The 26,888-nt window shown below is 39.4% G+C and overlaps 4 protein-coding genes and 1 long non-coding RNA gene across 5 annotated transcripts; 1 reads left to right on the plus strand and 4 right to left on the minus strand.

Annotated features, from left to right (window-relative positions):
* Positions 1–2,597: 2,597 nt before the first annotated feature.
* Positions 2,598–3,731, minus strand: LOC129768018 (phosphatidylinositol N-acetylglucosaminyltransferase subunit C). Its single transcript, XM_055769378.1, has one exon. The coding sequence runs from the start codon at positions 3,684–3,686 to the stop codon at positions 2,823–2,825; it is 864 nt and encodes a 287-aa protein (XP_055625353.1). The 5' UTR covers positions 3,687–3,731; the 3' UTR covers positions 2,598–2,822.
* Positions 3,732–16,880: 13,149 nt separating this feature from the next.
* On the plus strand, positions 16,881–18,758 carry LOC129768015 (DNA-directed RNA polymerase III subunit RPC5). The gene is made up of 4 exons (XM_055769372.1): positions 16,881–17,065; positions 17,134–17,262; positions 17,322–18,021; positions 18,118–18,758. Exons 1-4 carry the CDS (start codon positions 17,033–17,035, stop codon positions 18,630–18,632), a joined length of 1,377 nt encoding a protein of 458 aa, XP_055625347.1. The 5' UTR covers positions 16,881–17,032; the 3' UTR covers positions 18,633–18,758.
* Positions 18,048–19,802, minus strand: LOC129768022 (nucleoside-triphosphatase THEP1). Its single transcript, XM_055769382.1, has 3 exons — positions 19,398–19,802; positions 19,174–19,339; positions 18,048–19,119 (listed from the first exon to the last, which is right to left on the minus strand). The coding sequence occupies exons 1-3, from the start codon at positions 19,426–19,428 to the stop codon at positions 18,744–18,746; spliced, it is 573 nt and encodes a 190-aa protein (XP_055625357.1). The 5' UTR covers positions 19,429–19,802; the 3' UTR covers positions 18,048–18,743.
* A 3,359-nt stretch (positions 19,803–23,161) lies between these two features.
* On the minus strand, positions 23,162–24,757 carry LOC129768021 (histone chaperone asf1). The gene is made up of 2 exons (XM_055769381.1): positions 24,545–24,757; positions 23,162–24,141 (listed from the first exon to the last, which is right to left on the minus strand). The coding sequence occupies exon 2, from the start codon at positions 24,128–24,130 to the stop codon at positions 23,465–23,467; it is 666 nt and encodes a 221-aa protein (XP_055625356.1). The 5' UTR covers positions 24,131–24,141; positions 24,545–24,757; the 3' UTR covers positions 23,162–23,464.
* A 446-nt stretch (positions 24,758–25,203) lies between these two features.
* Positions 25,204–26,647, minus strand: LOC129768023 (uncharacterized). The gene is made up of 3 exons (XR_008741617.1): positions 26,603–26,647; positions 25,489–26,474; positions 25,204–25,425 (listed from the first exon to the last, which is right to left on the minus strand). It is a non-coding gene; the product is annotated as an uncharacterized LOC129768023 (long non-coding RNA).
* Between the last annotated feature and the right edge of the window lie 241 nt (positions 26,648–26,888).

Consider the following 26,888-nt stretch of genomic DNA (forward strand, 5'->3'; position numbering starts at 1 on the left):
TTTTTTCGTATTTGCACTTCATTTTCAGTCATCTATTTCGTTATCCGCGATTTTATTTATATGAAGTGACCTCATCCGACTATTTTGCGGATAATCAGGGTTCTACTGTAAAGTGAAGTGAAAACATGATTTCTGATGCAAAAAGAAATAGTTTCTCCATTAATGGAAAGCTCCATTGTTCCCCGTGTACTCAAACATCAATACATGCATACATGCTACATGAGAAAGAGCAACGGAGTCACTTCAATATGCCGTGAATTCCATTTGACGGTGAGTACGGAGCGTCGCAGAGGAGTGAGCAAAGAAAACGCCCGAATGACTGTTGATTCATGTTGACAGAGAATTTGCTGGAAGAAGCAAAAACTCATTTCCAATTAAATGCGAAACCGGATGGCTTCAATGTCCCCCAACTATCCTCAGTTGAATATGACTTCGCCGAGCACTCCAGCTCACGTTGACTGCCATTATATATTCACGTTATCGATTCACGTCTTTGTCGCATTGTCGTTGATTATAGCTCACGACCATCTCTACGGGAGGTGCTGGTTGCTCCTTTGTTAATCTCGGCGAAGTATTTAGGATGACTAAAGCCCCTTGCGTTGGAACAACCGATAACAATTGAACTTCGCGCTGTGAGGGATCTGAATCACACGGACGTTTGCGGGCCGGTGGAGGTGCTTTCGATCAGTGGTTATAGATGATTTTATGACCATGATCGAGGACCACAGTCGCTTTTGTGTACTCTACCTACTGAGAAAGAAGTCGGAGGTAGCAGTCAAAATCGAAGAGTACGGTACGTTTGCCAAAATACTTTTCGGGCGGACGCTCAAAACCATACGCTCGGATCAAGTTGGGTTCTTTCTACAAGCGCGAAGGGATCTCAGTTCAGTACACCACCGGCTACAGTCCAAATGTCTAAATGGTACGGTGCATGCTATTTGATGCACAGCTGGATCAGCGATACTGGGCAGAAGCGATCAACACGGCCATTTATCTTCAGAACGTTTTGCCTAAGAAACCAATCAACGTTACACCATACGAGCATCGCCTGTGAGTCTTCGGTTGCACAGCGTCGGTACACATTCCAAAGGCAAAAGAAAGAAGCTGGATGTCACCGCACAGAAGTTGATTTTTGTTGGCTATTCAAACGAACATAAAGCCTATCGTTTCCTCAACACAGTCATACGGAAATTCCATGTGAGCCGCGACGTCAAGTTCATCGAGAGCGGCACGGACACCATTCCAACGGTTGCACCGACAGCAAGCAATCAAGGTGAGTAGGAGACGTTTGATTTTCTGCCACGAAAAATCCCTAATAAACCTGATGCACAATCGGAGGCTGCAGAAAACGCTGAAGAGGAGAGCGAAGTTGGGAGCCATTCGGATGACGATTTCTATGGTTTCAGCGATGACGATACTCTCCTTGGAGAGGAAGTCAACATCGAGGAAACAAAACGAATAAGTTGCGATTAAGTTGCCTAGGGATTCGCACAAAAATTCATCCAAGACTACGACGACGTGTTCGCTCCCGACGTATATCAAACGACTCTTCGAACAGTCCTCGTTTTGGCTCGTTTTGGAAAATTATTCATTTTCTGGCGAGGGGGAAGGGCGGGAGATGAAAGAAATGAGCGCCATTGTGGCAGCCATTTGTGGCTAGCTTCCACCTTCACCTTAAGTTTTAAGCAATCCACCGATGCCTACAAATATCGCACGAAACACGACCGCGTGCGTGCGACTTTCCGCGATGTGCTGGACACGTGGCCTCTCCATCATCAATTAATCTGTCTATGGAACGCGCTGGGTTTCGGTATGAACGTGCATCTGTCGGAGAACGGCTTTCTGTGGGATGTGGTGCAGCTGGGCGCCCGATTGGACGACGTCCAGGGCAATGCCAAGATGGCCAAGACGGAAAGGAAGTTCATCAATGCAGCCGCCTTCAAAGAACGAACAATAACCCGTTTGAAGAATCGTGAAAAGCGTTCGGCTCAGTAAAACGTATGTGTACATAGGTTAGCGATAGTTTTTTTTTATAAAAATAATCATTTCTATTTGAGGAAACAGAAATTCATAAATTTAATTTGAATGAAACATTGATACATCGAATTAATTTATTCGTAAATTTATTTATTCATATGACGTCTTAAGTGGCGGTAGCCATTGTCATCAATAATTTTTTTTTTCTTGTAAAAATGACAGCGGACGCACATAAAATAATATCCGACTCGACAAACAGTGTACTATGTGATAACCGTGTTTGGCATTCACTCCAAAAAGTTGTATTTGCCTAATAGTTTTATGTCGAACTTTTCACAAAAACAAATAGTATGGTTGTAAAATATCAAACATGTAATTTGTACTAAAACTTGACCTCCGGTCAAACCATGTACGGCCACCTTTAGTTAACCCATTACTGCCCAGGTATAGGTTATGTTTATTTTGCGATATTTGCTCTTAACTCTTAAATTGTTATGTGGTATCATTTAAAACGCGCTTAACACTTTAGTTTCATAAAAAAGTTTTTCAAAAACGGGCATCTTTGCGTATTAAATTTCATACGCTGGGCACTAATGGGTTAAATAAATTAGATCATGAAATATGGGAAGAGATATCAAATTTTTATTTAAATTTAAATTCAATATAGAAATAAATTAAGTATCTATCTGATATATTAGATAAGACTGTAAATTATGCTGTTTTGCGGGCCTCCAGTCTCTGTCAAAATGTGTTTCCGCAAAGCCATTTAAATTTTTGTTGAGATCGTAACTCACATTATGCTACAATTTCCGAATTCCATTAATTCTTCATTATAAACGAGCTCTTCATGAGACTTCCTGCTTTTCACCGTTGTCATCGTCCTGAGCACAGTCAACCACCACTGCTTCATCCCATGGGCCATGGATGTTATGCTTGTGCCGCTGTAGCGTCACAAACAGGAGCGGACAGAATAAGTTTACGAACACAAGCAGGCATATGTATGTCCAAAAAATGGTCAGTGAAATGTTGAGCAGGAAGTAGCAACACACAGCCACCATCAGCATCACCAGGGGAATGTTGAATATTTTCGCCAGAAGGATCGGTCCCAGGGCAAAGTAAGCTGCAGCCACTTCCAACAGTACGAAGGCATGAAACGATGAAGATAGTCGAGATGCTAAACAGATCGCTCCGAAGATGGCGGCATTGAGTGAGATGGCTCTGGAAACGATGGCAGCTGGCACTCCATAGTCGAAGAAAATCAGATGCAACAAAAGGGCGAAAAATGTTGTCGAGAATATCGTATCGGTACTTATGCTATCCGTCAGCGTGTACAGCAGCGGGGAAAATATATATCCAAACACCAGTACAGCGACGGCTGTTTTCGAGTCTTCGATTGTTTGACCTGGACGAAAATTCCTCCAGCTGTAAACGATGTATCCCACGATGGTTCCAAGGATGGCCTTGAGCAAAATATTTTGTGGGCTTGCTGCGTTTGTGTAAAGGTAGTGAAAGATGACTAGGAACGTAGTCACGACGGAGATTTGTTGACTCACATGCGTAGAACCTAGGAATGCTTCAAGGAATGTATACGTTTGTAAATTACGATTGGTTTTCAATTCCTGCAGAAAACTGGGATCGGTATAATTGTCTTCATACTCGGAGTTCTCGTAAAGATTTTTCCGCCACGGCTTAACTGGACGACGTTCCATTAGTGCTTCGCTCTACAATGTTTATACTATATGAGCCGGCTTATGTTTTGGTACACTCAGAAAAAAAAATTATTATGGCATTACCCACTTCAAATTCGAAGCCATGAAACCTTCCTGTTCAATTATTTTATCGATCTTTTGTACCCACCGAGGATGTGCCACACATATGCCAATATGGAGTCGATATATTTGCCGTATTCCACCACCTTTGTGCTTGATGATGGAATGAGAAGCAACAAACAAAAATAGATTGCTTTGAATTTGTTCATTGTAGTGATTTACGGCTGGGTCATGTGGAGTCAATGAAGTATTTTTTTCAAGTGCATTTTGTTTGAAGAAAATATGTTTCCCTCACACTACCTGTCAAGTTTTTCTCCGATCAGAGAAACAAACGTTTTCGTGACTCAGACTTTGTTTATTTACGTTTGTGTTTGAAACACAATGTTACTCGAGAAAGTGGTCAGTGTGATTAAAATGCGGTATTCAGTGAAGTACGAATACTATTAACCCTCCTGTACTCGCGTGCGAAATCATAACTCGTATTTAGCGAATAACTATACGAATGTCACACATTTGTATTTTTCTTTTGCACGTATGAATATAACAATGAATTATATATGAATTCGTTCAATTCCGTGACAAAAAGGACTAAAATCAAATAAGAATAGTCCGGTAATGATCCTATGCATTATATTCAAAAAAAAAAAATCCACGCCAATAACATCTATTTATACATTTCATTGAACAATATTCTAAAACAGGAAAACGTCACTTGTTAAAATAAATTACTCTTATACTCGCGTCGGTGTCACAGACCGAAAATGGTAAAAAAGTGACACACGTCCCGTTCGCGACAACACAGGCTATACGCCAAATGATGACGAACGACCAATAACGAAGCTAGAGAGAATCGCAAAGCCGTTGTGTTGATATTTTCTGAGTAATGAACTCGGTCTCACAGACTTATGCGCGAGTATAGGAGTGTTAAAAATATTCGCGTATGTTACCATCGTTGTCTCTTGGATGCGTTCTTACAAATGGTCTGAGTCGGTTTTTGTGGAGATGACAAACTTATTCCGAACAAGAGTTTCCGTGTCTGCGGAGTGAGTGCAATGGTTGAATTATTATAAACCGATGGTGTTGAAAATTTATCATTCACTTTTACAGTACCGTTTTAATAGAAAAACATTGTTCCAGTTCGACAGAAAAGGGAATCTGATGAAACTTCGAAACGTTTTTCCAACAATTAGGTCGATTGTCGAGCAAGGGGACTACGTCAGTCGCCAACATGTAGCGCAGATTGCTTTGCCACAATGTTCATCACCGGAACTAACCGATCACAACTACACGAATTTCATCCGGGAAGATCTTAATCCATTGAGTGGCAAGAACATCGCAGAATATGAATGTGAAATTCCTAAAATTTCTTGGCTTGTGGCTTGCGGAACTCTACCCATCGGTCGAAACACCAAAATGTTGTGCCAAATATAAAAGGTAGTGTTTTTGTTCATGTGATTCATCCCAGATATTCTAGCCACAGATTGCACGAAATGTGGTGACAGAAAATTCAGTATTGGAAAATAATTAGTTCAAATTATCTCAATAATACTTAAATTTCAGTTCCTGCCAAAATATGAGTGTCTCAAAAAACTTAAACACACAATTTTGAAAGAAAGGACGTTATATTTCTTAATTTTTTTTCTTGAAAGCTGAGGTTTTTCTACATAACATATCCAAAAATCAGGGAAGTGTTTTGTTTCGTTTTTGAGTTGTAGTTTTTCAAAGTTAACATGTTTTTAGCCTTTGTTCAATATTCCTATGTGATTAGACCAGATCTATTTATCTAGAAACCAGTTTTTGCATGTTTCGAGAAAGATTAGCTAATTAGCTTTAATTTGATGTGTTGATCATCTGAATCGGTACACTAGTTCAAAAGTAATAAATTTTTGAAGAATTTTTGGAAAAAATGAGAAAAAAAGATTTTTTGGATCACCCTAAAATCGAAATGGTTGCCCTGATGATTACCACTTTGAATTGGAATCTGGGAGCCACTAAACCGGTTTGGCATAGAATGGCTGTATTTATGTGTTATTTGAGAGATATTCTTAATCCCAGTGCTTCGTAGATATCCTGTTTGTAACACGTGAGTGATAAAATGATAGATTTGATCGTCACGGTTTGAAGCCCAAACTTAAAATTGAAATATCTCAAAATAACATTGTTGGCGCTTCGTTTGTTTTTACAGAACCCTGACCATGACGCTACCCTTTATAATGGGGCGCTTGCAGCGTGCATATGTATTAGCAATTTGTTGGGCAGACAAAAATGGTCACTGCATAGGATTTATATGGATCGACAAAATTGAGCTTTATTTACATAATTATTTTAGCGAAATAGTTACAAAATTTACGTGCTACTCTATATTAATAAAATGCGAACATATGTGTCTTTACATATAAATATAGTGGAAGCCCGCGGATTATCCGCGAAAGCAAGTTCCATAGTAATTCTATAGAGCTTCCCGAAATTTGTCAGTGAGTGGTAGGCACTTGCTTTTTTGTTTTGATCAAATTATCTGATCACTAATGTACACGACCTCACAGATGGATAGTTTAATGATTTCTGTATAGATAGAACATTGTAGTTTTCATGCTGAAATATCTTTATTTCGTGGTTGCACCCCATTCTCAGTCGTTTATCGTGTTATCCGCGATTTTCGTTACTCGCGGTGAGCTAGCCAGACTATTTCGCGGACAATCGGGGTTCTACTATATTTACTTTTAGCGTCAAAGCCATGTACACGGAGAAAATTTGTAGTTTCTGTTATGGCTGTGATTCATATCAATGGAAACAGATTGATTATTCAAAAAGTTGCCCAGGAACAGTGCAAACTGCATATTGCGATTATATAGCCGGTGTTAGCCCACCATGCGCCGAACCCTCTTCTTGTCTTGTCGGAGAATGGAACCGGATGCTGCACGTAAAGCAATAGAGAACTGTTTAAAGCACATAGATAGAGACAGATGAAACACTACAGAATAATCGAAAATAGAAAAATAATTTGAATAAGCGAGTTATAGATGAAAAGGGTTTTTACAGAGCATTGAGTAAGAAATTGATGTGTTAAAATTGGAATTAGTGGCAAGGTGAATTAATTATTGATTTTCGAAATTGAATATGCTAAAATCTATAATTTTAGGAACTAGAATTATTCGAATTGTTTAAATTGGAAAATTGTTTTTCGGGTTAACAGATAAAAAAATGTAAGGATTTAATGTGCACTTAATTTATTATTATTATAATTATTAAAATAAAACTATTTACAGTTTCGAGCTGTTACGAACAAGACTGCTGCAAAAATATATACCGGAAATCCGAACAGCCGGATTAGGTGAATATGTTCCCATGTAGGCTTTGTGCTTTTTGCCCTGGAATGTAGGTCTCGTGAAAAAGTAGACTATAATGAACATTTGTATGCAGATATCCTTAATCGGTGGTTGTTTCGGCAAAAAAACGGTTGATTATGTTGATATTGAGGACACATTCAGCCAGAAACATTAACCAATTAACAATTAAGTTATGATTTCCGGGTATCTGAATGCCCTGCGGAGAAGTGAAATATGTTTATAAAAAATTGATTGTAAACGAAGAAAATCCATCAATTAACTAATTCATGGAGAACACAAGGAAGCATTCAATGTGAGCTAGGGTCTCTATGACTCTAATCTAGGTTCGAACATGTTGATAATCCTTTCCTGCCAATTTTCGATTCAAATCTGGTAGGAAAGTCGTTCAATGATCATCGCGGAATAGGTGCTAGTAAATTAAGTAATATGCGTCTCACAACAACTCTTGTTCATGAAATCGCTTGCATAACTGTTTCACAAAGTTCATGTCAGTTCTATGAAATATTTCGCGCTAGTAGAAAGGCCGCAACTATATTTAAATCATCTACAAGAACGCCGATTGATAATGATTCTGCTACTGCTGCATAAAAAGTACGAATGTAAACAAGCGATGTGTGCCCAACACACGCTCTGTATGGATGTGTAGCAAGAGCCATATAGTTGCACTGGTATCACTGTTTGGATTTCCGGTCTCTAATAAAAAAAAAAAACTCCGATAAGGGGATTCGGTGCATGGCGGGCACATTCATTGCTGATTTTCTTCACAGCTGTTCGCAATTGTGAGATGTGGAACTTCTGCCTTATCTCATTCACTATTGTTTCGCCATTTGCATGAAGAAATTTTCTGTGAAACCAGTCTATAAGAAGCCTAGTTACTGGATGATGTCTCGGTAGAACAATCGGACATTTAGCGTCGTATGTTATACATTGTGCATAAACTAATCTCGTTTCCATTCGTAGGACGCCTTGTTCATCGATGAACGGAGAGAGCTTCGCCAGGGGACTTGTACGATCGACTGATTTTTTGTTGGGGGCTTCTTGCTGTTGATTTTTCTGCAACGTTTGTAATTCTTCGTAATATTCGAACTGCTGTGCCTGTTTCCAGAGTGTTGATTCTGCTTGCCGAAATTGTTCACTTGATAACGGTGTAGCGGATTTCCAACCTGAACGAGTGATATTTATAAAGTGGTGCACATATGCAATCGATCTCACTAATCGCTCCCATTCTGAAAACCGGTGAAAATCAATTAATGGTACTTTTTCTGAAGTATGATGAATGTATGAAGTACGAAGTTCCTCGTTTGTGTCTGTCACCGATCGTTCTCGTTGAGGCCAGTGATCTTCGTTGCTATATAAGAAGTCTGGCCCTTTATACCATCTGCTTTTCGAATCGAATGAGGGGCCTTTTCCCCATTTTGTGGCTTCGTCTGCCACGTTGAGTTTGGTTGGTACCCATATCCATTCTTCGATGCTGGATTTGGATAAAATTTCTCCAATTCTGAATGCCACATATTGACGGTATTTTCTGGAATCTGATCTCAGCCAATCTAATACAGTGGTCGAGTCAGTCCACATGAATCGTCTTGAATTCGAAGCGTATGGTTTTCGGCAATTGCTTTAGCCATGCGAGTACCCAAAACAGCTGCCTGTAGTTCTAATCGCGGCACGGATAGTTGTTTTAGTGGTGCCACTTTGGCCTTTGATGATACAAGGGCACATCGTGGATTCCCTCGATCCATTATTCGGAAGTATGCAAAGGCACAGTATGCACTTTCGCTTGCATCTACGAATATATGAAGCTGCAACGTATCGTAGCTTTCTTTTTCGTAATTTGGAAAATAGCATCGTGGAATTGTCACCGCACGTAATTTTCCGATGACTGCGATCCATTGGTACCATTTGTCGACAATTTCGTTTGGCAAGGTATTATCCCAGCCTATTCCTGTTCTCCAGATTTCTTGAATCAATATTTTCCCATGAATCAAGAATGCGGAAATTATGCCAAGAGGGTCAAACAGACTCATCACGATTTTCAATACTTGTCGCTTTGTCGGTACTATTTCTCCCGAAGCAATCGGTTGAAGTTCACTTTGAAATTCGATGTTGAAAGAAAATGCATCGTGTTCCGGTAACCATTTTATTCCAAGAACTCGCTCTGAGCCGCCTGATTCGTTGAAACTAAATATTTTGCAATTGTCGGAATTCTGATCCCCGACCCGTGTGAGAACGTGTTTACTGTTAGACATCCAATTCCTGATTTCAAATCCTGCTTTAGCATGTACTGTTTTTACATCTCAGGCAAGCTTTATTAATCCTGCTTCTGTATCGCTACTATATAAGAAGTCGTCCACATAGTGGTTGTTGATTATCGCAGCCGCAGCATCAGGATACTCTTTCTCGTACTCCTTTCCGTTGATGTTTTTAACATATTGTGCTGCGCATGGTGAACACGTGGATCCGAAAGTGGCAACGTCCATTATGTACGTATCTGGTTCTTCATTCTCGTTTTCCCGCCATAGGAAGGGTTGGGATTGTCGATCAGCCGCACAAAATGCGGTGAAACATCTCCCGTATGTCACCTGTTATGGCGTATTGACGTTGGCGGTACTGACTGAGAACAGCGGGGAGAGGCGTTAACAAATCGGGTCCTTTCAGCAGCATTGAGTTTAAGGAAATTCCATTCACTTTAGCAGCTGCATCCCAAATGACCCGGACTTTTCCTGGTTTACGACTATTAAGTACGAATCCAATTGGTAGATACCATATTCTTTCCGGATCGGACCGGTTGAGCTCAATTCTATCGGCTTTGTGCGCATATCCTTTAAGCTGGTAATCGATTATTTGATTTTGTAGATTCTTCTTTATTTCTGGCAATAATTTTAATTTTCGTTCTAGACATTCCAATCTGCGTACGGCCATCGGGTAGCTGTTCGGGAACTTCACTGTATCATGCTTCCACAGAAGTCCTGTTTCAAACCGACCATTATTGAGACGAGTGGTAGTAGCTTGCAGTATTTGTAGAGCACGCTGATCGGATTCTGATTCGGGTTTGAAAGTGCTATCAGCTGCCAAATTTTCCATTTTGATGAAATCCTCCACCAGCTTATGCAACGTGTCATCTCCAGAACACTCACATATATGAAGCGATGTATGCGTAGTGGCGTTACTTCCGATTTTACCGTATATTGTCCAGCCCAAACGAGTTTTAGTTGCGACTGGTTCATTCGAACGACGTTCGCGACTTTTCAGTGCCAAAGTCAATTTTAAATTGTCCAAGCCGATTAAAATCCTGGGGATTGCAGATTCATAACTTTTCACCGGTAATCCGCTTAGATATGGGAAATGTTCTACCATTTTCTCATAGTTCAATGATTGACTGGGTAATTTTAATGTTTCAACAGTTCGCACATTCGTTAATGTATGACGAGGTCCATTATTGGCACCAGAAATCTCAACGTTAACTCTTTGAGAATTAGCCTCATTTCTGGAAACATTTGCAGTCCATTTCAAGCAGAGTGGATCTGCATCACCATTTATATTTAATTTCTTTGCTATGCGTGCTTCTAATAGTGTCACGGATGATCCATCATCGAGAAACGCAAATGTTTCAATCGAGACTTTTCCGTTATGGAGTGTAATTGGAATCACTTTAAATAATGCCGAATGTTGTATATGCTGGTGCGCTCCAACCGATTCGGATTTTCCAGGATGTAGAAGTTGGTGGTGACGAGCTTTGCATCCGTCTATACCACATAAATATGTTGCGCGACATGGCCACTTACCATGTGGGATTATGCAACGCTTGCACAGTTTGTGTCGCGCCACAGTTTTCCATCGATCATCGACACTCATTCTTTTTAGCTCCCAACATTGTTTAGCTTTATGACCAGGCTTATCACAAATTAGACACGAATTCATTTTGTCTGTTGCTTGGATTTTAAATGTTTTATATGCGTTTCTCTCTCTTTCAGTTGAATCATCAGAGTGTGTGTTAATGAAATTCCTAGGTTTGTGCTTTTCAGGATAAATTTGCTTAGGTGTATTCCACACTTCAGGATATGTTACATCGCTAGCAGCCGTCGCGAGAGTGGACATATATTCACCGAATGTACCCAGATTAGTTACAGAACAATTACGTTTGTATAGTGCCCAATCTAATTTTATACTTGCTGGAAGTTTATTCACCAGTTCATGCAGTAAACTCGGATTGTTCAGCTGTGCCTCTTGTTGTGCCGCTTTGAGATGTGCACAAAGATTTTGTACGACGAGCCCGAAGCTAACCAAAGTTTCTAGCTTGTCAGCCTTCGGTGCTGGAATAGATTTTACTTTTGCGAGGAGTACTTGTACAATCAATTCAGGACGTCCATAGAGTGTTGTCAATGTTGAAAGCACGATCGGGACCGATTCTGGCATGAGCAAATGGGACCTGACCGCTTCTAGAGCATTGCCTTTGAGACAACGTTGTAGTCTCATCAAATTTTCTCCATCGCTAAATCCACACATAGATGTTGAATTCTTATAAGCACTAATGAACATAGGCCAATCTATCGGATTGCCAGCAAAAATGGGCAATTCTTTTGGAATCACATGACGAGCGGACAATTGTCGGGAAGTTGGACCCGCATTATTTTCAATTTGATCTGGTATTACGTACGCTTGTTGATTCCCCTCTTGTCTGGGAAACATTATCGATTCACACATACTGTTGTCATGTACAGGACCAGAATTTTGCATGTAATTATTATTGAATGTAGGTTCATTATGTACATACTGCACTTGATGTACGTGTTGGGATTCTATTGCTTCTATACCTGCCCCCCAATTAACAGTTTTCTCTTGGGTCAAGGATGGTATGACCTTATTACCAGAATTTGTAGTTATACCATGCTTCTCATTGAGCGATACGACTTTAGATTTACGAATCGCACCTGTGCTAATATTCGTAGAAACAAACTCCTTGATGATTGTCGGATTAGCAGTCGGAGTTGCCGTTGGGGTTAATTTATTCCCTGAACCGGTATTCAACACCTGACTCTGTCGATCAATCCACTCTTTTACCTTGCTTCTACTGCTTTGCGCGCTAGTACGACTCCTTTCACTCTTATCGTCATCGACTATGGTTTCTCCTAACAACTGATACTTCCGCCTCACATAATCTTCCTCAATGGCTTTTTTTTCTTCCCTCGACACCTTTTCTTGTTCTTCTTTCTCTCGATGCATTTTTCTGCAAGAGCTTTTTCCTCTTCTAACCGTTGCAATTCCAACTGTACTCTCACTTTCCGCGCGCTAGATGTATCCGATTTACCACTCCTGGATCTGTTACATTTATCTTCACATTTTATGCATCTCCACGTTTTATCTTTTATCGAAGCATCAGCCTTGGCACAAGTGTAATGCCACCATGCATCACAGCTGTCGCACTGCACCATATCTTCTGCTGATTCAGGTTGAGAACAACCTACGCACGCTGATGTTGCACACGCCTGAGACAACATTGGAGTTTTCCCTTTTTTCTTCTTCTGGTCGACGTTTTTGCTCGCTGAACTCATTTTTCTAATCCTCTGATGTCCACAAAAAATTTTTGAGAAATGTTTGGATTTCCGGTCTCTAATTTTCGCAGCAGTTTTGTTTGTAACAGCTCAAAACTGTAAATAGTTTTATTTTAAATAAATCGATTCAGTACAAATAGAATGTCACTTACATTTTTTGGTATAGTAACTCGAAAATCAAACAAATTTCTAGCTCAACTAATTCAAATCGTTTAGCTCCTAAAATAGTAAATTTCAGTAAATATTTTCCAAAAAACTAATAAATTCACCTTTCCACTAATTCTAATTTAAATTTTATTTCTTTTTCAATTTCCTATTATAGTTTCTACTCCCTATAACTTTAGTCCTTTTGATTCAACTGTAGTTTAACTTCCTTTCGCTTTAAGATCTCAACCAACTATAGTTTCCTGCTCAATGCACTGTATAGACCCTTTTCTTCTATAATTCAAATACTTTTTATCTCCTCCTTCATTCGATTATTCTTCAGTTTTCCATCTGTCTCTATCTATGTGCTATAAACAGTTTCCTATTGCTTCACGCGCAGCATCTTGGACCATTCTAACTCCGACAACTCCGATAAGGGGATTCGGTGCATGGCGGGCTAACAATCACTGTATTCGATATTAGGATACTAGTCCATACAGTAAGCTACCTCTAATTCAATATCTAGCTAATTGGACAGACCTATAATGCGACACGAATAAGAGCCCCCACATACTATAGACTTTCTGTCAACCAACAGTCGGCCTTCTGGTGCAAAAACCGACCCAACTGAATCGGCGTAATGTGCGCACATGCATACCTCTCCGTACTGATTAAGAAGCCGACCAAACTATCGGCCGACAAATCAGTCTGCAGTCTGCGCCCAGCAAACATTAAATCGTATAATTTTGCACGTGCCAAGTCTTACAAGAAATTCGAATATATCATAATCGCATATAATATCAATCAAAGTATGTATCGTGTATATTTGAAATCACATAAAATGTAAAAACTCGATTTTATATACCATTATCAAATTAAGTCGCAATTCGGTATAATAAGCATCAATTTTATGATGTACATTGTCGTAACATATATTAAATCCGCATCATATTACGCTGATGCAGTTTGTATGTCGTATAAGCGTATAATTTAAGTCGATTCAGTACTGTAGTAAATCGTGTTGCATGCTGAAGAAAATCATGAAATAGTAAATCATATTAGATCGTAATAAAGAACATATTACATCATATTGAAATGTCAATGAAATGCTGATGCACTCGAAAATGATGAAATGCACTCGAAATGGCTGATGTTCGATGAAAGTAACAACGGCAAACATCTCTTCTAATGAAACATGCAGCAAAACGAAGTGAACTACGCCATTGAACGTTAATCTTAGATATATACCACATCGAATTTGGCACATTGTATCGCATCGCTTTGCAAGGTTGCCCGTTTGATTTATTATAGTAATCAGAATTTAGTTGAATATGATTGAGAAAATAAATTGTACAGTGAAAATTGTAATAAAAATAATTTAAAATTGAGATAGTTTTATTGATATTCATTTATTTTTTATTATTCCAGTTCAATGATATTATATATTTGGTTTGTATGATAGGGAAATCAAAGGTCTTTTTCTTTGGAATATAGTTAAATAATAAAATCGGCAACCAGGAATGACTGATCCTACTGCATAGAATGTATTAGGTTATATCATATCGAATCATATGATGAGTTTTAACCGCTGTTGAATTAAATTTTAGATAGACGCGCGAGATAGCTGGTGGATGATAATCCAGACGATCGGAGTTCGAACCCACATCGGACCAGTTTTCACCAAACATCAATCTGTGCCATTTTAAACATTTATATTCCACTCCCAACACAAGTCAGTTAAACAATTATTATTTCTACAAACATAAATACTCATATATAAAAATGGCGATTTGTGAGGCTATAATAAACATTTCACGAAAATATTTTGCGCCATTTTTTTTCTATGTCTGTAATAAATCGTATATGAATATGGCAAAAGTCGTATTGGGTGCTTTGACAATTCATGAATATATTCATATTAGGCTGTCAAAAAAGTCCTGCGATATTTTTTTTTAAATTTTCATTTGTTCATAAAATTAGTTACAATCATCTGTTTTAAGTCAAATATGCGCCGTTTTGTTCAATGACTTGTTCCCAACGAGATGCCAACTTCATAATACCCCTGTTATAGAAGCTCGCTTCCTTATTGGCAAAAAACTCGGATAGCCAATTTTCACAGGCCTCTTTTGTGGCTAACTTCTGACTACCTAGCTCGTTCGCCCTGGACAAAAACAGGTGGTAGTCACTTGGTGCATGGTCCGGACTATACGGCGGATGCAAAAGAACCTTCCATCCGAGCTCCCGGAGCTTCTGGCGTGTCACCAAAGAAGTGTGTGGCCTGGCGTTGTCCTGATGGAAGACAATGCGGCCTCTGTTTATCAAAGATGGCCTCTTCTTCATGAGTGCTACCTTCAAGCGGTACAGTTGTTGGCAGTACAGGTCCGAATTGAGCGTTTGGCCATAGGGAAGCAGCTCATAATAGATTATTCCTTGACAATCCCACCAAACACACAGCAGAACCTTCTGAGACGCTTCAGCGGGCTTCGACCACGACCGTTTGCGCTTCACGTTGTCGTAAGTGACCCACTTTTCATCGCCAGTCACAATCCGCTTCAGAAACGGGTCGATTTTGTTGCGATTCAGCAGCGATTCACATGCGTCGATATGGTCGAAGATGTTTTTTTGCGTCAACGTGTATGGCACCCATACATCGAGCTTCTTTGTGAATCCAAGCTTCTTCAAATGGTTAATAACGGTTTGATGACTTATCCCCAGCTCTTGGCCGATGCTACGGCTGCTACTATGCCGGTCTTTCTCGGCTAATTCAGCGATTTTGTCGCAATTTTCGACGACAGGCCTTCCGGAGCGTGGCGCATCTTCGACGACCTCTACACCAGAATGAAAACGTTGAAACCATCGTTGTGCGGTGGAAATGGAAACTGTATCGGGTCCATAAACTGCACCAATTTTATTGGCAGCTTGAGATGCATTTTTGCCTTTGTCATAGTAGTACTGTAAAATATTACGGATTTTCTCTTTATTTTGCTCCATATTTGCGACACTATAAATCACGAACGACTTAACCAAACAAAACACTGTCAAGGACTATATTATAGCGCGCAAAAACCTTTCCAACAAGCTATAGTATGACTCGATACAATGAATACAACAAGAAACTACGCGCTTACAACGACATCTCGCGGAAATACCGCAGGACTTTTTTGACAGCCTAATATTAGATCGCAATTCAATTTCAACATAGTCGCTATTATAGCCGGTCAAAGTTGTATATTCATCCAAACTAATTTGGTAAGAATTTGCCATGTATATATATGGCCTCCATTTTTACATGCATATGCCAGTTAGGCGCATTATATGCCAACCAAAGTTTAGGGCATATGATGTTATATATACGTTTGTTATGCGATTTAATGTTTGCTGGGCGGGGCTCTAACTGGACATTTTTCGCCACTAATTGGACATTTTTGTGAACATTAAAAAAAATCGAAAAACTGACTGATGATTATTGTCGTTTCTGTAATTTCGAAGCTAAAACTTCAAAACACTTACTGTGTCAATGCAGTACACTAATTCAGCGAAGACTGCGAATTCAGTGCGCCGAAACTGTCTGTGGAGTGTTTTGCCGCGAGTGAACGCAAGTGATGGGGACCAGACGATTTTTATAAATATCTCCACAATCGAACTCATCGAACAAAAATATAAAATTGAGTTGTTAAATTATAATTTTTGTTTTGTTCAATGAATTCTGAGTGGTGTTTCGGTATGTCAAATTACAGGTAATTTAGTGTATAGATTGTTAAAAAAAATCAATATTGCAATATTATTTTTAATTCCCGCCTAATAATAAGACTTAATTGTAATATAGATTTTTAAATGTTGTTTTATGTTTTAATATTAAAATTGATCGAACGACTGATAGAGACATACTAATTAATAATTTATAATTCAAGCGAGCTCGCGCAAAGCTGTTCTAAAATATTAAAAATCTGATGCAGTGGGTGCAACTGTAAGTTTCGAAAATCATCGAAAATAATATCGACAGCTTAATTCAACCCTAAGCAAATTTATAACATAGAAAACTACTTTGTTGTGACATTTGTGCCGTCAAACTGACAATTTATAATCAGAAGATTTGCTGTTAACTATCAGCATCTTGCACGAGAGCATTCTGTTTGCGAGCGATTTCCACTCACGTTTTTTTTTCTTTAAATCAAAGTTAGTTTGAAAAGACTGCAGCGTATCATTTTGGCCCCAACCGAACACACTAGTTTTCTTTCCGAAAATAATGGAAGACGAGGATGATCCCGTCATTGAAGAGGTAATTGTTTTTTTTTCGTTTGTTGCCTGCTATAGAAAATGTGGCTCACGTTTTTTTTTTGTTTTCAGATTCCCGTCTATCTGTCCAAAACATTGGCTGAGAATCTGTACTTGTTGCAGTATCCGGTGAAGGCATCCTCAGCAACATTCGACGATGGTCAGGTGGTAAACAGTTGTGTTAAACCAATTAATCAACAGGTATATATGATCGGTTCACATGAACTATCCTATTTATGAAATATTCCATTCGCTCATAGATTAAGGTGGACTACGCTTTGAACACAGCTTCGAAAAACTATGACTCGTTCAAGGGAGAACAATTCGCAATTGCCGCTGATGGTAAGGATAAGGATCGTCAGCAGCAGAAACCTACCTTCCGTAGTGGCACCATGGATAAGCAATCTTTCCTCAGTTCCAAGCCTATCGAAGACGTCAATCGGTACATGCTGTGTGTACTGCAGGACCGGGAAATACATGGTACTGCGTTGAAGGGTATTATTTCAATGCGACAAGTGTTTTCCTATTTCGATAAGCAGGACAAGCGGACGAAGGCCGAAGAGAAAGCCGAACAGGATGCGGACGCCGATGAGGAGGAACTCAAGCAGGTCACCGTTAAGTTCGCCCGCACTGAGAACGAGAAGGTGCGGAAGGCTAGAGAAAAATCGTTCAACTATATTGCTAAAATGGAATCGGAGGAACCATGGTGCGAAACTTTTTGGCACACAAAAAACTCCACCGCTGCGGAGCTCGAAAGACAGAAACTGTACTGTGGCGGTTCCACTCGTAGTGGAATCGATGGTGCTCTGAATGTTACCTCGGATGAGTATCTGGGTATGTTAATAAGTAAGGAAAAAACCGATAGGAATATCGACTCTATGCTGCCAAGTCGGGTCATCAGTATGCACAAGTTGAAGCAGATGCCCCTTATCGATCAGATAAAGAACATTCTCAAGGATGGTAAGTGATAGATGCTTTTACGTGTTTTTTTATTTTATTTTTTCAGTGAAGGGTTTCACAATGTTAACTCATTTCGGGATTTTGTTAATTTCACAGCGAAAGTGCTAACGTTCCAGCAAATTATTGACCTTCTGCCGGATCGAAGTGTCGCCACGGAAAAAGTTCTCCGCACTCTTCCGATGGCGGGTGTATTAATCCGGGGCAACTGGGTTGTCCAGTCGGACATCATCTACCCAGAAGGGAGCGTTTCTAGGACAAATGGTGTTCCAGCAGAGCAGATGTGCAAAGCACGGGATTATATTCTCTATCGATACACCCAATGCGATACACTGGAGCGGCATCAGCTAGCACTGATTACCCAGTTGCCTACCGAAGAAATACATGAGATTCTGAACTCGGTCGCGAAATTGAACAGCGATCGCAGCTGGAGTCTGCTGTTGCCACCGAACGAGGATTTCTCAACCAATGAGCTGGAAATTAGTGATAGGCAAAACGCTTTCTGGGCCGCCCAAGCGGACAATTTCAACGATATGGAGAAGTGCACCAAGCGTTCACCCAAAAAGTCGACGCGATCGGATAGCAAGTATGACGTAAAAATGAGCAACGGATAGCGAAAAGTACGCTTGTTATGAGCCAATTTATATTATGTTATGAAATCAATAAGCGAAACTATTTATACTTATCGATAAAATGTATATGTAAGACAACAAAAGCATTCGCTGTTAGTCCGAATTCCCCAGTGTCTGGGTAATAACCCCTAGAATATCTTGTTGAATAGATTTACGACTGGATAGAGTCACGTGGAAAAGTCGCACATTTTGAATCGTTTTCAATCGTTCCACAGTATTAAGCCGCACCTTTAGAGGAATTGTTGCAATCAGAAACAATTCCTCGCGAATAACACCATCCGTGATTCGCTTAATATTTTCTTCAAACTTTCGTGATTTCAGTTCCATCTTACCGATCTCATCAAGTAGTAAAATCTCACCCAGCGGTCGATTAACGAGAACATCTAGCGCGATGGATTCAAACTCGGTAACACAAACGGCATACTTTCCAACGAAATTATTTTTCGCCGCGGCGTTTGATCCCGGTCCACTGCAGAGGAATGAGAAATCGTGATCTCGCAATATAGTAGTAAGCTAGTATTACTTCACACGGGCCAATGGTGCCCTTTTACCATCGAACGTTACAATGTCGAAACCGCAGCGCTGCCCTTCGTGGTTTCTGATTTCTTCAGTGTAAAATCCATTAAAACCTATTTTACGTTTCAGAAGTTCCACGCTGAGGTTACGAATCAGTGTAGTTTTGCCGATGCCTAGAAAAAAATATCATTCAGCTCTATGAGTCTGATTTGGAAATTATGGAACACTTGCCTGGTACCCCAGTGATAAGTATCAACGGCATTTTACTTCGTATTTTGGTCTGGCAAAATATCTACAGAAATCGGTGATATGAAGACAACTGCTGCGACAGTTCTATGGTGAATAGTACTGAATCCTTTATACATAAAGAACTAAAAATTGCCACATTCCATCAAGAGTTGTTCATTCGAACAAATGTGGTTGTGCACCTGTTATGTGGGAGATTCGTATCAAAAGAAATCAAATTCTACAAATTATCGGTGTGTGTAGAGGACCGAGGACAGCTTGAGAATGCGATGTGCTCCACCCTAACATCTATCACACTTGTTTCGATCAGCAACACACCGCAATTTTTGAATCCGTGTGAAAATTGTGAAAATCTTCTTAAATCAGTTGGAAAAACAGAAACGATAATAAAAACAAACCTTTGTTTTTCTGTATTTCGATTCTTTGTACCAATGCATTTGATATAGGTAATGTGCATTCTATTTTCACGAGATTTTTTATTGGGCTTTATTATATAAATCGAGTAAATAATTTAAATTTCGTATTAGCGTCACCGGAGCCGAAATACAATAGATAGCATTTTTATTGTTCGCACTGGCATTCAAATATTGGGCCCTATTATAGAAATCGAGCAATTCGATAGCACCGAGCGCACCGACACTGAGAGAAATAATTAGTAAATATAACGAATTTTTTGGAAAATCTTACCAATCTATAGTCATTTTTGACCGTACTAATAAACACATATGTCAAGCAGAACCATGATTCGGAAGCCCAATATCGGGTACATCTTCTCGTCGAAAATGCACGTATCAGAATTATATTCTTATTATACCTCCGTATTGCCTTATGGGAACAACGAAAATGGTTAATACGCGCTTTTCTCACCAGTTTTCAGATATGACAATATCCAAGCTTACTAATGTTATCGAGTAAAATATACTAATCTCTGGTAGGGATGCGGGTTTGTTGACAATATGGACAAAAAATTTGTACATTCTACTAATTGTGCATTACCAAATGTATTTAGTAGTTTTCGACCGAGGATTTTTCTAAGGGTAGAGATGGGCGAGCGCTCACGAGCCGCTCATTTGAGCCGGTTCGACAGAACGAGCGTGCGATCCATGGTTCTTTAGAAATGAACCGCGGTTAAAAAAAGAGCCGGTTTTCAAAAGAGTCTCGGCCCAAAAAAGCCGCGGTTCAAAAAAGAGCCGCTTTTCGGAAGAGTCTCGGCTTAAAGAAAGTCGCGATCCAAAAAAGAGCCGCTCTTTGAAAGAGTCTCGGCTCAAAAAAAGCCGTTGTTCAAAAACAAAGACGCTCTTTGAAAGAGTCTCGGTTAAAAAAAAAGCCGTTGTTCTAAAAAGAGCAGCTCTTTGAAAGAGTCTCGGCTCAAAAAGAGCTGCTTTTTGAAAGAGTCTCGGCTAAAAAAAAGCCGCGGTTCAAAAGAGTATCGGCTCAAAAAAGTCCCGCGGTTCAAAAAAGAGCCACTCAAATGAGCCGCTCATTGAACTCGTTGAGGATGACGGAGTAGGTAGGTGAATTTAAGTTTCTCTTCGCTACACAGATGATATGGACGTCACTGGTAGTTAACAGATGATAAAGGTTTTAGAACATCAAGTTTGCATACAGTAATCGTTCGCTAACTGGTCGTGGTTTAACTGGTCTGCTGTTTAACTGGGCGAACGTTAACTGGTTTTTGGACCAGTTAAAAAGCAGAATTTCGTAAACAATCGACGCCATATTCAAATGGAAGATTTGCTGTGAGGGGCATTCGAATGTAATTTTAAATGTTATGAAAATTGACATTAATTCGCACGACAAAAACATTGATTAAACTACAGAAAAATAATTTTCTCAAATCATATGTCATACCTGTTGTTGCACTCAATGCGAAACTTCCATTGGAATCCTTTTGTTTATCCAATTACAGGAACAATACGAATCAAACAATTCATTGAAGTTTCCCTCGATTTTATTTGACGTTTAACATGCCGGACCAGTTAAAACGCGAATGTCGATAAGTGGTCTTCCCTTTTCGCCCAGTTAGTGAATGTTTACTGTATTTCTAATATTCGTTGTCTTGACGGTGTTCTGGTTAAACATAGAATTAATACCTGTTTTTGGGCCATAAAAGATTTTTCGAGAAATTTTTGCGAATTACTTTCGATATTGTTCAGCCCATATTTTTAAAATGAATTCATCCCCGAAACGATCATAAGACATAAAAATTGTCATCAGTCATCGATTAGTTTTTTAGCGCAAATGAAGTTTACTATTCTTCCTCAAGTGCAATCCTTTCACAAGTGTGTTTTATTTAGAGCCCCCGCATACTGCAGACTGACTTGTCGACCGATAGTTCGGTCGGCTTCTTAATCAGTACGGAGAAGTATGCATGTGCGCACATTACACCGATTCAGTTGGGTCAATTTTTGCACCAGTAGGCCGATCCGACCAAACTGTCGGCTGAAAAAATGTCTGCAGTGTGCGGGAGCTCTTAGAGAGTATACGAAAGTCAAACATTTGTATTTTGCTTTTGCACATATGAAACTAACGATGGTCATTAGAGTGCCAATGGATGTATGGGAAAAAAGTGACCCTCGAATTTTCAAAGAGAACTTGATTAAAAATGTTGATTTCCACGAAAAACTTCCCTATGCAAAATATCAGCTCAATCCGACTTCACTTACTAGTGTCGCACAGCGGTCAAAGTTTGAGTTGTTTGAAAACCGAAAAATCACTGAAGGGGGAAGTAAAGGAAATCGCGGTTTTCGAAAAATAATTGATGCCAAATGTCTTCAAATTGCATGAAACGTCGAGATCTATTGTCATCTCGAATAAACTTTTTTGTCAAAAATTGGCGCTCTGGGACTTTGTCGTTTTTTCGGAATACTAGGCAAAACATATGGTTTAGGTTGCCAATGGAAATCTTCTTCTTCTTCTTCTTTTTGGCTTTAAGAGGGTTTAATCTTTTCAGTTCATTCGCCTCTATAGCAATGGAAATCGTCATATCGATTTTTCATACGGAACTCCCTGCGAAATTATGATTTGCACGATTAAATGCCTCTGTAAAATATTAGCTCGTTCGGACTTCATTTACTATTGTCGCAGATCTCAAAATTTTAGTTTTCTGAAAATCGAAAAATCCCCAAAGAGGGGAGTAAAGGAAATCGGGATCTTAAAATTTTTTTTTGATGTTTTAGAATTGCATGAAACGTCGAGATTTACTGTTATCTCGAATTTTTTTTGTCGAAAATTGACTTTCTGGAACTTGGTCGTTTTTTGTTGGTCGATTTTTGACGAAATTTTTAATCAAGTTCGCTTTGAAAATCCGAGATGACCATTTTCATTGGCACTCTAATGGTCATATTCTTCCTTCGTTCAATCCGGTGACAAAAAGGCCTACAGTAAAATAAGAATAGTCCTATGATAACGTTATCCAGCATACTCAATAAATATTCTACACCAGTGAAATTAAATTATACATTGCATTGAACAATATTCTAAAATAGGAAAGAGTTACTTCTATGCTCCCGTCTGTCTCACAGACCGATTATAGAGAAAAAGTGACATACGTTCCCTTCGTACCAAAACTTGCGATACGCTAAACACTGACGAACAACGAATGAGTAAGTTACAGGGAATCGCAGTGAGTGTTGATACTTTCTGATAAATCAATGAATTATCGCCGAATTTTGCATTATATGTATGACCAAAAAATATTATGGAAAGGGAACACATTGAATTAAAAAACTGAAAACAAAGTCCAAAACTAAGTTAGGAAAAAATTGGTGTCATGAAAATACCTTTTATTACTAATTATCGTATATTTACAACTTTTACTCTAATCGTTTGATACGTTCTTCACCTGTTTTCAATGCGGTTAATCTAATTCAAAATCCAAATCAACTAAGTTGAACAGATAACCATCATCACTACAAATTTTGTGATTGCATGAACAAAAACAACAAAATGTGACGCGCTACGATTCGGCAGCAGTCTTTAATAGGGTTCCGCATCAATCTAAAACAACTGAAAAAATGGAAAACAAATAATTCTAGTAAAAGCATTTCTATTCAGCATTCCATCGCGAGCGAGTTTGAATTTTCGTTAAATTCTCGCGGTAGTGCCATACTGTTCTCATCATGTGGCACCTCCGACATCATTCCGGCAGTGGTTGAAGCAGCATCCATTTGAGCATCACCGGAACTGTGTTCAGCTGACATCCCATTCTCTCCCTCAATGCCATTCGTTGATCCGGTATTACTCGATGACGCATCGTCCCAATTGATTTTGAATCGTGTCACTCGGGGCTTGGAGGCAAGAATGTTACGGGTCATTTGGTGAAACAATGGCTTTGCCGGGGGGTTTTCTCGTAGCTCTGGATCCGAGTATTCATTGTTTATGAAGTAGCCGACTCGCACGAATTCCTGACCACGATATGAACATGTGAGAAGAACAACCGTCACTCCAACCGCGTCTTGCTCCGGAATACGCGCCACATTGGGAGAATCTGCTTGGAACACAAAAATGTGTCTCCCCTCTGGTACCGGACCAACATAGATTGTGTCGAGGACCTGATCGAACTCTTCCGATTCGGCTGATCCTACGTAGATCATTTTCCACTCCAGATCCTCCTTCAACTCTTCGATACACTCAAATGTTAGCTCAAATTGGAATGGATTGAGAAAGCTGCTCGGATTGTCCAGCACCACAACGTTTGTGATATGTACTTTGGCCATCCTGATTACGACTGTGCGGAACAGAGAGTAAACTGTTACTTATTTTGGGGTTATTTGTTGTTAAAAAACAGCACATGATAGAACATGGTTTGTAATTAGGTTTTCTTTCAAAGAATTCGATGTTTCATACGGTCTTTTTCCGATCACAATTATCAAAGTTCTACAAGATCAAGTACTTAACTAAAAACAGACAATTCAATAGAAATTAGCCCAAAGAAGTGAGAATTTTGTCCCAATTATTAAGAACGTTACAATAGAAAGTCTGCGCAAACAAAATTGCTAGAAATGTTTAATTTAATGCCTAATCTAGAAGTATTCAGGACAAAGAAGTATCATTTCACAAATCATTACGTTTTACAATGAACCTAAGCATACAGTGAAAATGCAATCAGTGGAATTTTTAGTGAAACTAACCTGGTGAAGATGTGAATGCCCGCTAGATAAATTTTGACAGGGACGAAACCACTACACAAATTGAACCGGATACCAATTGAGGACGAATCTCGTATTAACGGCTTAACGAACTTAGTGCTACTTTGAAACGATTGTACAACCGAGAATATTCAATTTTGTGCAAGAAGCATCAACACAGAGTATATTCTGGCAAATGTCAGAATGTGAAAACAAAATCAGAGAACGCTCACTTTTCCCGCCTCGACCAGGGATGCCAGGTGATTTTTCAAATATCTTCACATGGTACACTGAGAGGAACATTTAGTATATATGACCAATTTTTTTTGTAAACATTACTAATTCTCTAGTCATTTTCTACCCTACTAATCATTGGTACATCTAACGAAAAAAAATTGGTAGACACAAATGTCAAACAAAACTATGGTTTGTAAGTCCAGTGTTGGCTCAATTTCGGCTTTAGTAATGGCTGATTTGTTGGCCCTCCATTGGATCAATATATTTTTTATTTAAAATATTTTTATTTTTATTAATATACTTATTCTATTCTTATTTTTATAAAATATTGAAAAGCTTTTCCTGCATGCTTTTAGCGAGCGAGTTGGGTATCACAGTACTCAAAAGTGTGCGTTTTCGGACACTTGCGAAATTTTTCTGGATCGCAAATTGCATCAATTCGTTCTCATCTTCGAAGATGATTTGACGCCGGAAATCGACACCACGTCGTACGTACTCGAACGGGACATCGAAACAGTAAACCTCGATAATGCGTGCCGTACGCTCTTCGCTTTCTTTGATGTGGCTCACACTGGTCACGGGTGTTTCTTATTCAAATACGTTGCCAAATATGATAACCGCGTTCAACACATGGAACAGCGTTATTTCTATAAAATAGAACGAATTGCGTAACATAGTGCCAAATATTTTAAAAATAATTGAGCATTTACCTATATTTACTGGAAATCCCAATGGAAGGTGCATAGTGAAAAAATCTTCCAGTTCAGTCACATGCGGATTGACCATTGTGGATCAAAATTGGTAGTAGTTGTTCTTTAAATTCGATAAGAAATTCTCCACTCAGCCACATGTTAGCTTAGAACCGCTGCACATTGATTTTCCAATACCTCCCCCCTAGAGTTCGATATCAGAAAAATACTTCTTCACGGTGGAATCTGTCGAAGAGATCGCAGTTTTCTCTGGGTTTTATACGATTTTTTTTCCTGCCATGTCGACGATGGATTTGGATCTCTGTGTCGGAGTTGTTTTCCTTTGGCGGATTGCTTGATTGCCGGTCGAATGATCCGTCCGCGCTTCTAATGATTGCCTCCGCGCTGACAATACGACCAGAATTAAGGATGTTACTGCTTGATGTGACGCTCCAAATTCGAGCGGAGGCAGCATGTACCGATCCAGCAACGAAGCGCCTTGAAGCAAATTTACCACGCAAACTGACTCTCCTCATTATCCTCAGACGCGGACTTTCTGTTGTTGAGCTCCGTGAAGTCGTGATTTGTGGACGAAATTGTGTAACAAATGGGACACATATCGTTTTCCCTCCGATCCTTCGATGGAAGGATTAGTGGACTGCTGTCGGTGGTAGTGGTGATGACGGTTTTCGCTGGGTGCCGTCGCCAAATATTGCTGTAGAATTAATGTTGTCATGACGATGTGCTTGAAATTGTGATACTTTCGCCATAGCATATTGTTCATCAACTAGTGGAGTTTTTGCTGCAGAAAGTATATGGAATAACACCGACAATCTGCGCTGTTGCTACTACTTCCATACGAGTCGATGTTGTCCGAATTGGTAGCTGTTGATTGCTCAGTGTAAAACGGTTGTTGATGGTTTCCTCGCTGCTGACGGTACGATTGGCCCAACTGATATCCATCGTTTCCTGGAACAACGAAGCGATCGAGAGGCGGTCCATTGCTGCTGTTGGTTGCGTTTTTTGGATAATAGAATAATGTGAAAAATCAAACAGTAATCGGATCATCAATCAATTGTGCACGGCGACATCAGCCGTTTTTGGCCTCTGATGTTTAGCTTAACTAAACACTTACGGCTGCATGAACCCGTTGCTATGGATTTTCTTGCTATTTTAAGCTGAAAAAGGAAAATATTTAGGTAAAATGAATCATAATAAAACCAAATGTTTACCTCCGTATCGCTTTGCTTCCATTAGAGAAATGGCGGTTGCATACACACAGTTGCCAGAAATGAAAATACTCAAGGTTACACATGCTATGAAGTAAAATGTACGAATCATTGGTAGGGGTGTACATTGCATCTGACATCAGTTTAACAAAGTTTTTGTAATATTTCCAAAAAATGTGTACATTTTACAAA

Source organism: Toxorhynchites rutilus, chromosome 2 (assembly GCF_029784135.1).
Source record: "Toxorhynchites rutilus septentrionalis strain SRP chromosome 2, ASM2978413v1, whole genome shotgun sequence".
NCBI lineage: Eukaryota > Metazoa > Arthropoda > Insecta > Diptera > Culicidae > Toxorhynchites > Toxorhynchites rutilus.

What these genes read in the sequence shown, in the direction of transcription:
- LOC129768015 (XM_055769372.1), top strand. Translation starts at nt 17,033, where the DNA reads ATGGAAGACGAGGATGATCCCGTCATTGAAGAG. An exon ending in ATGATCCCGTCATTGAAGAG is followed by an intron (nt 17,066 to 17,133) that starts GTAATTGTTTTT and finishes TTTTGTTTTCAG; the next exon opens with ATTCCCGTCTATCTGTCCAA. An exon ending in TTAAACCAATTAATCAACAG is followed by an intron (nt 17,263 to 17,321) that starts GTATATATGATC and finishes ATTCGCTCATAG; the next exon opens with ATTAAGGTGGACTACGCTTT.
- LOC129768018 (XM_055769378.1), bottom strand. Translation starts at nt 3,686, where the DNA reads ATGGAACGTCGTCCAGTTAAGCCGTGGCGGAAAAATCTTTACGAGAAC.
- LOC129768022 (XM_055769382.1), bottom strand. Translation starts at nt 19,428, where the DNA reads ATGCCGTTGATACTTATCACTGGGGTACCAG. An exon ending in ACTTATCACTGGGGTACCAG is followed by an intron (nt 19,340 to 19,397) that starts GCAAGTGTTCCA and finishes ATTTTTTTCTAG; the next exon opens with GCATCGGCAAAACTACACTG. An exon ending in GCACCATTGGCCCGTGTGAA is followed by an intron (nt 19,120 to 19,173) that starts GTAATACTAGCT and finishes ATTCCTCTGCAG; the next exon opens with TGGACCGGGATCAAACGCCG.
- LOC129768021 (XM_055769381.1), bottom strand. Translation starts at nt 24,130, where the DNA reads ATGGCCAAAGTACATATCACAAACGTTGTGGTGCTGGACAATCCGAGC.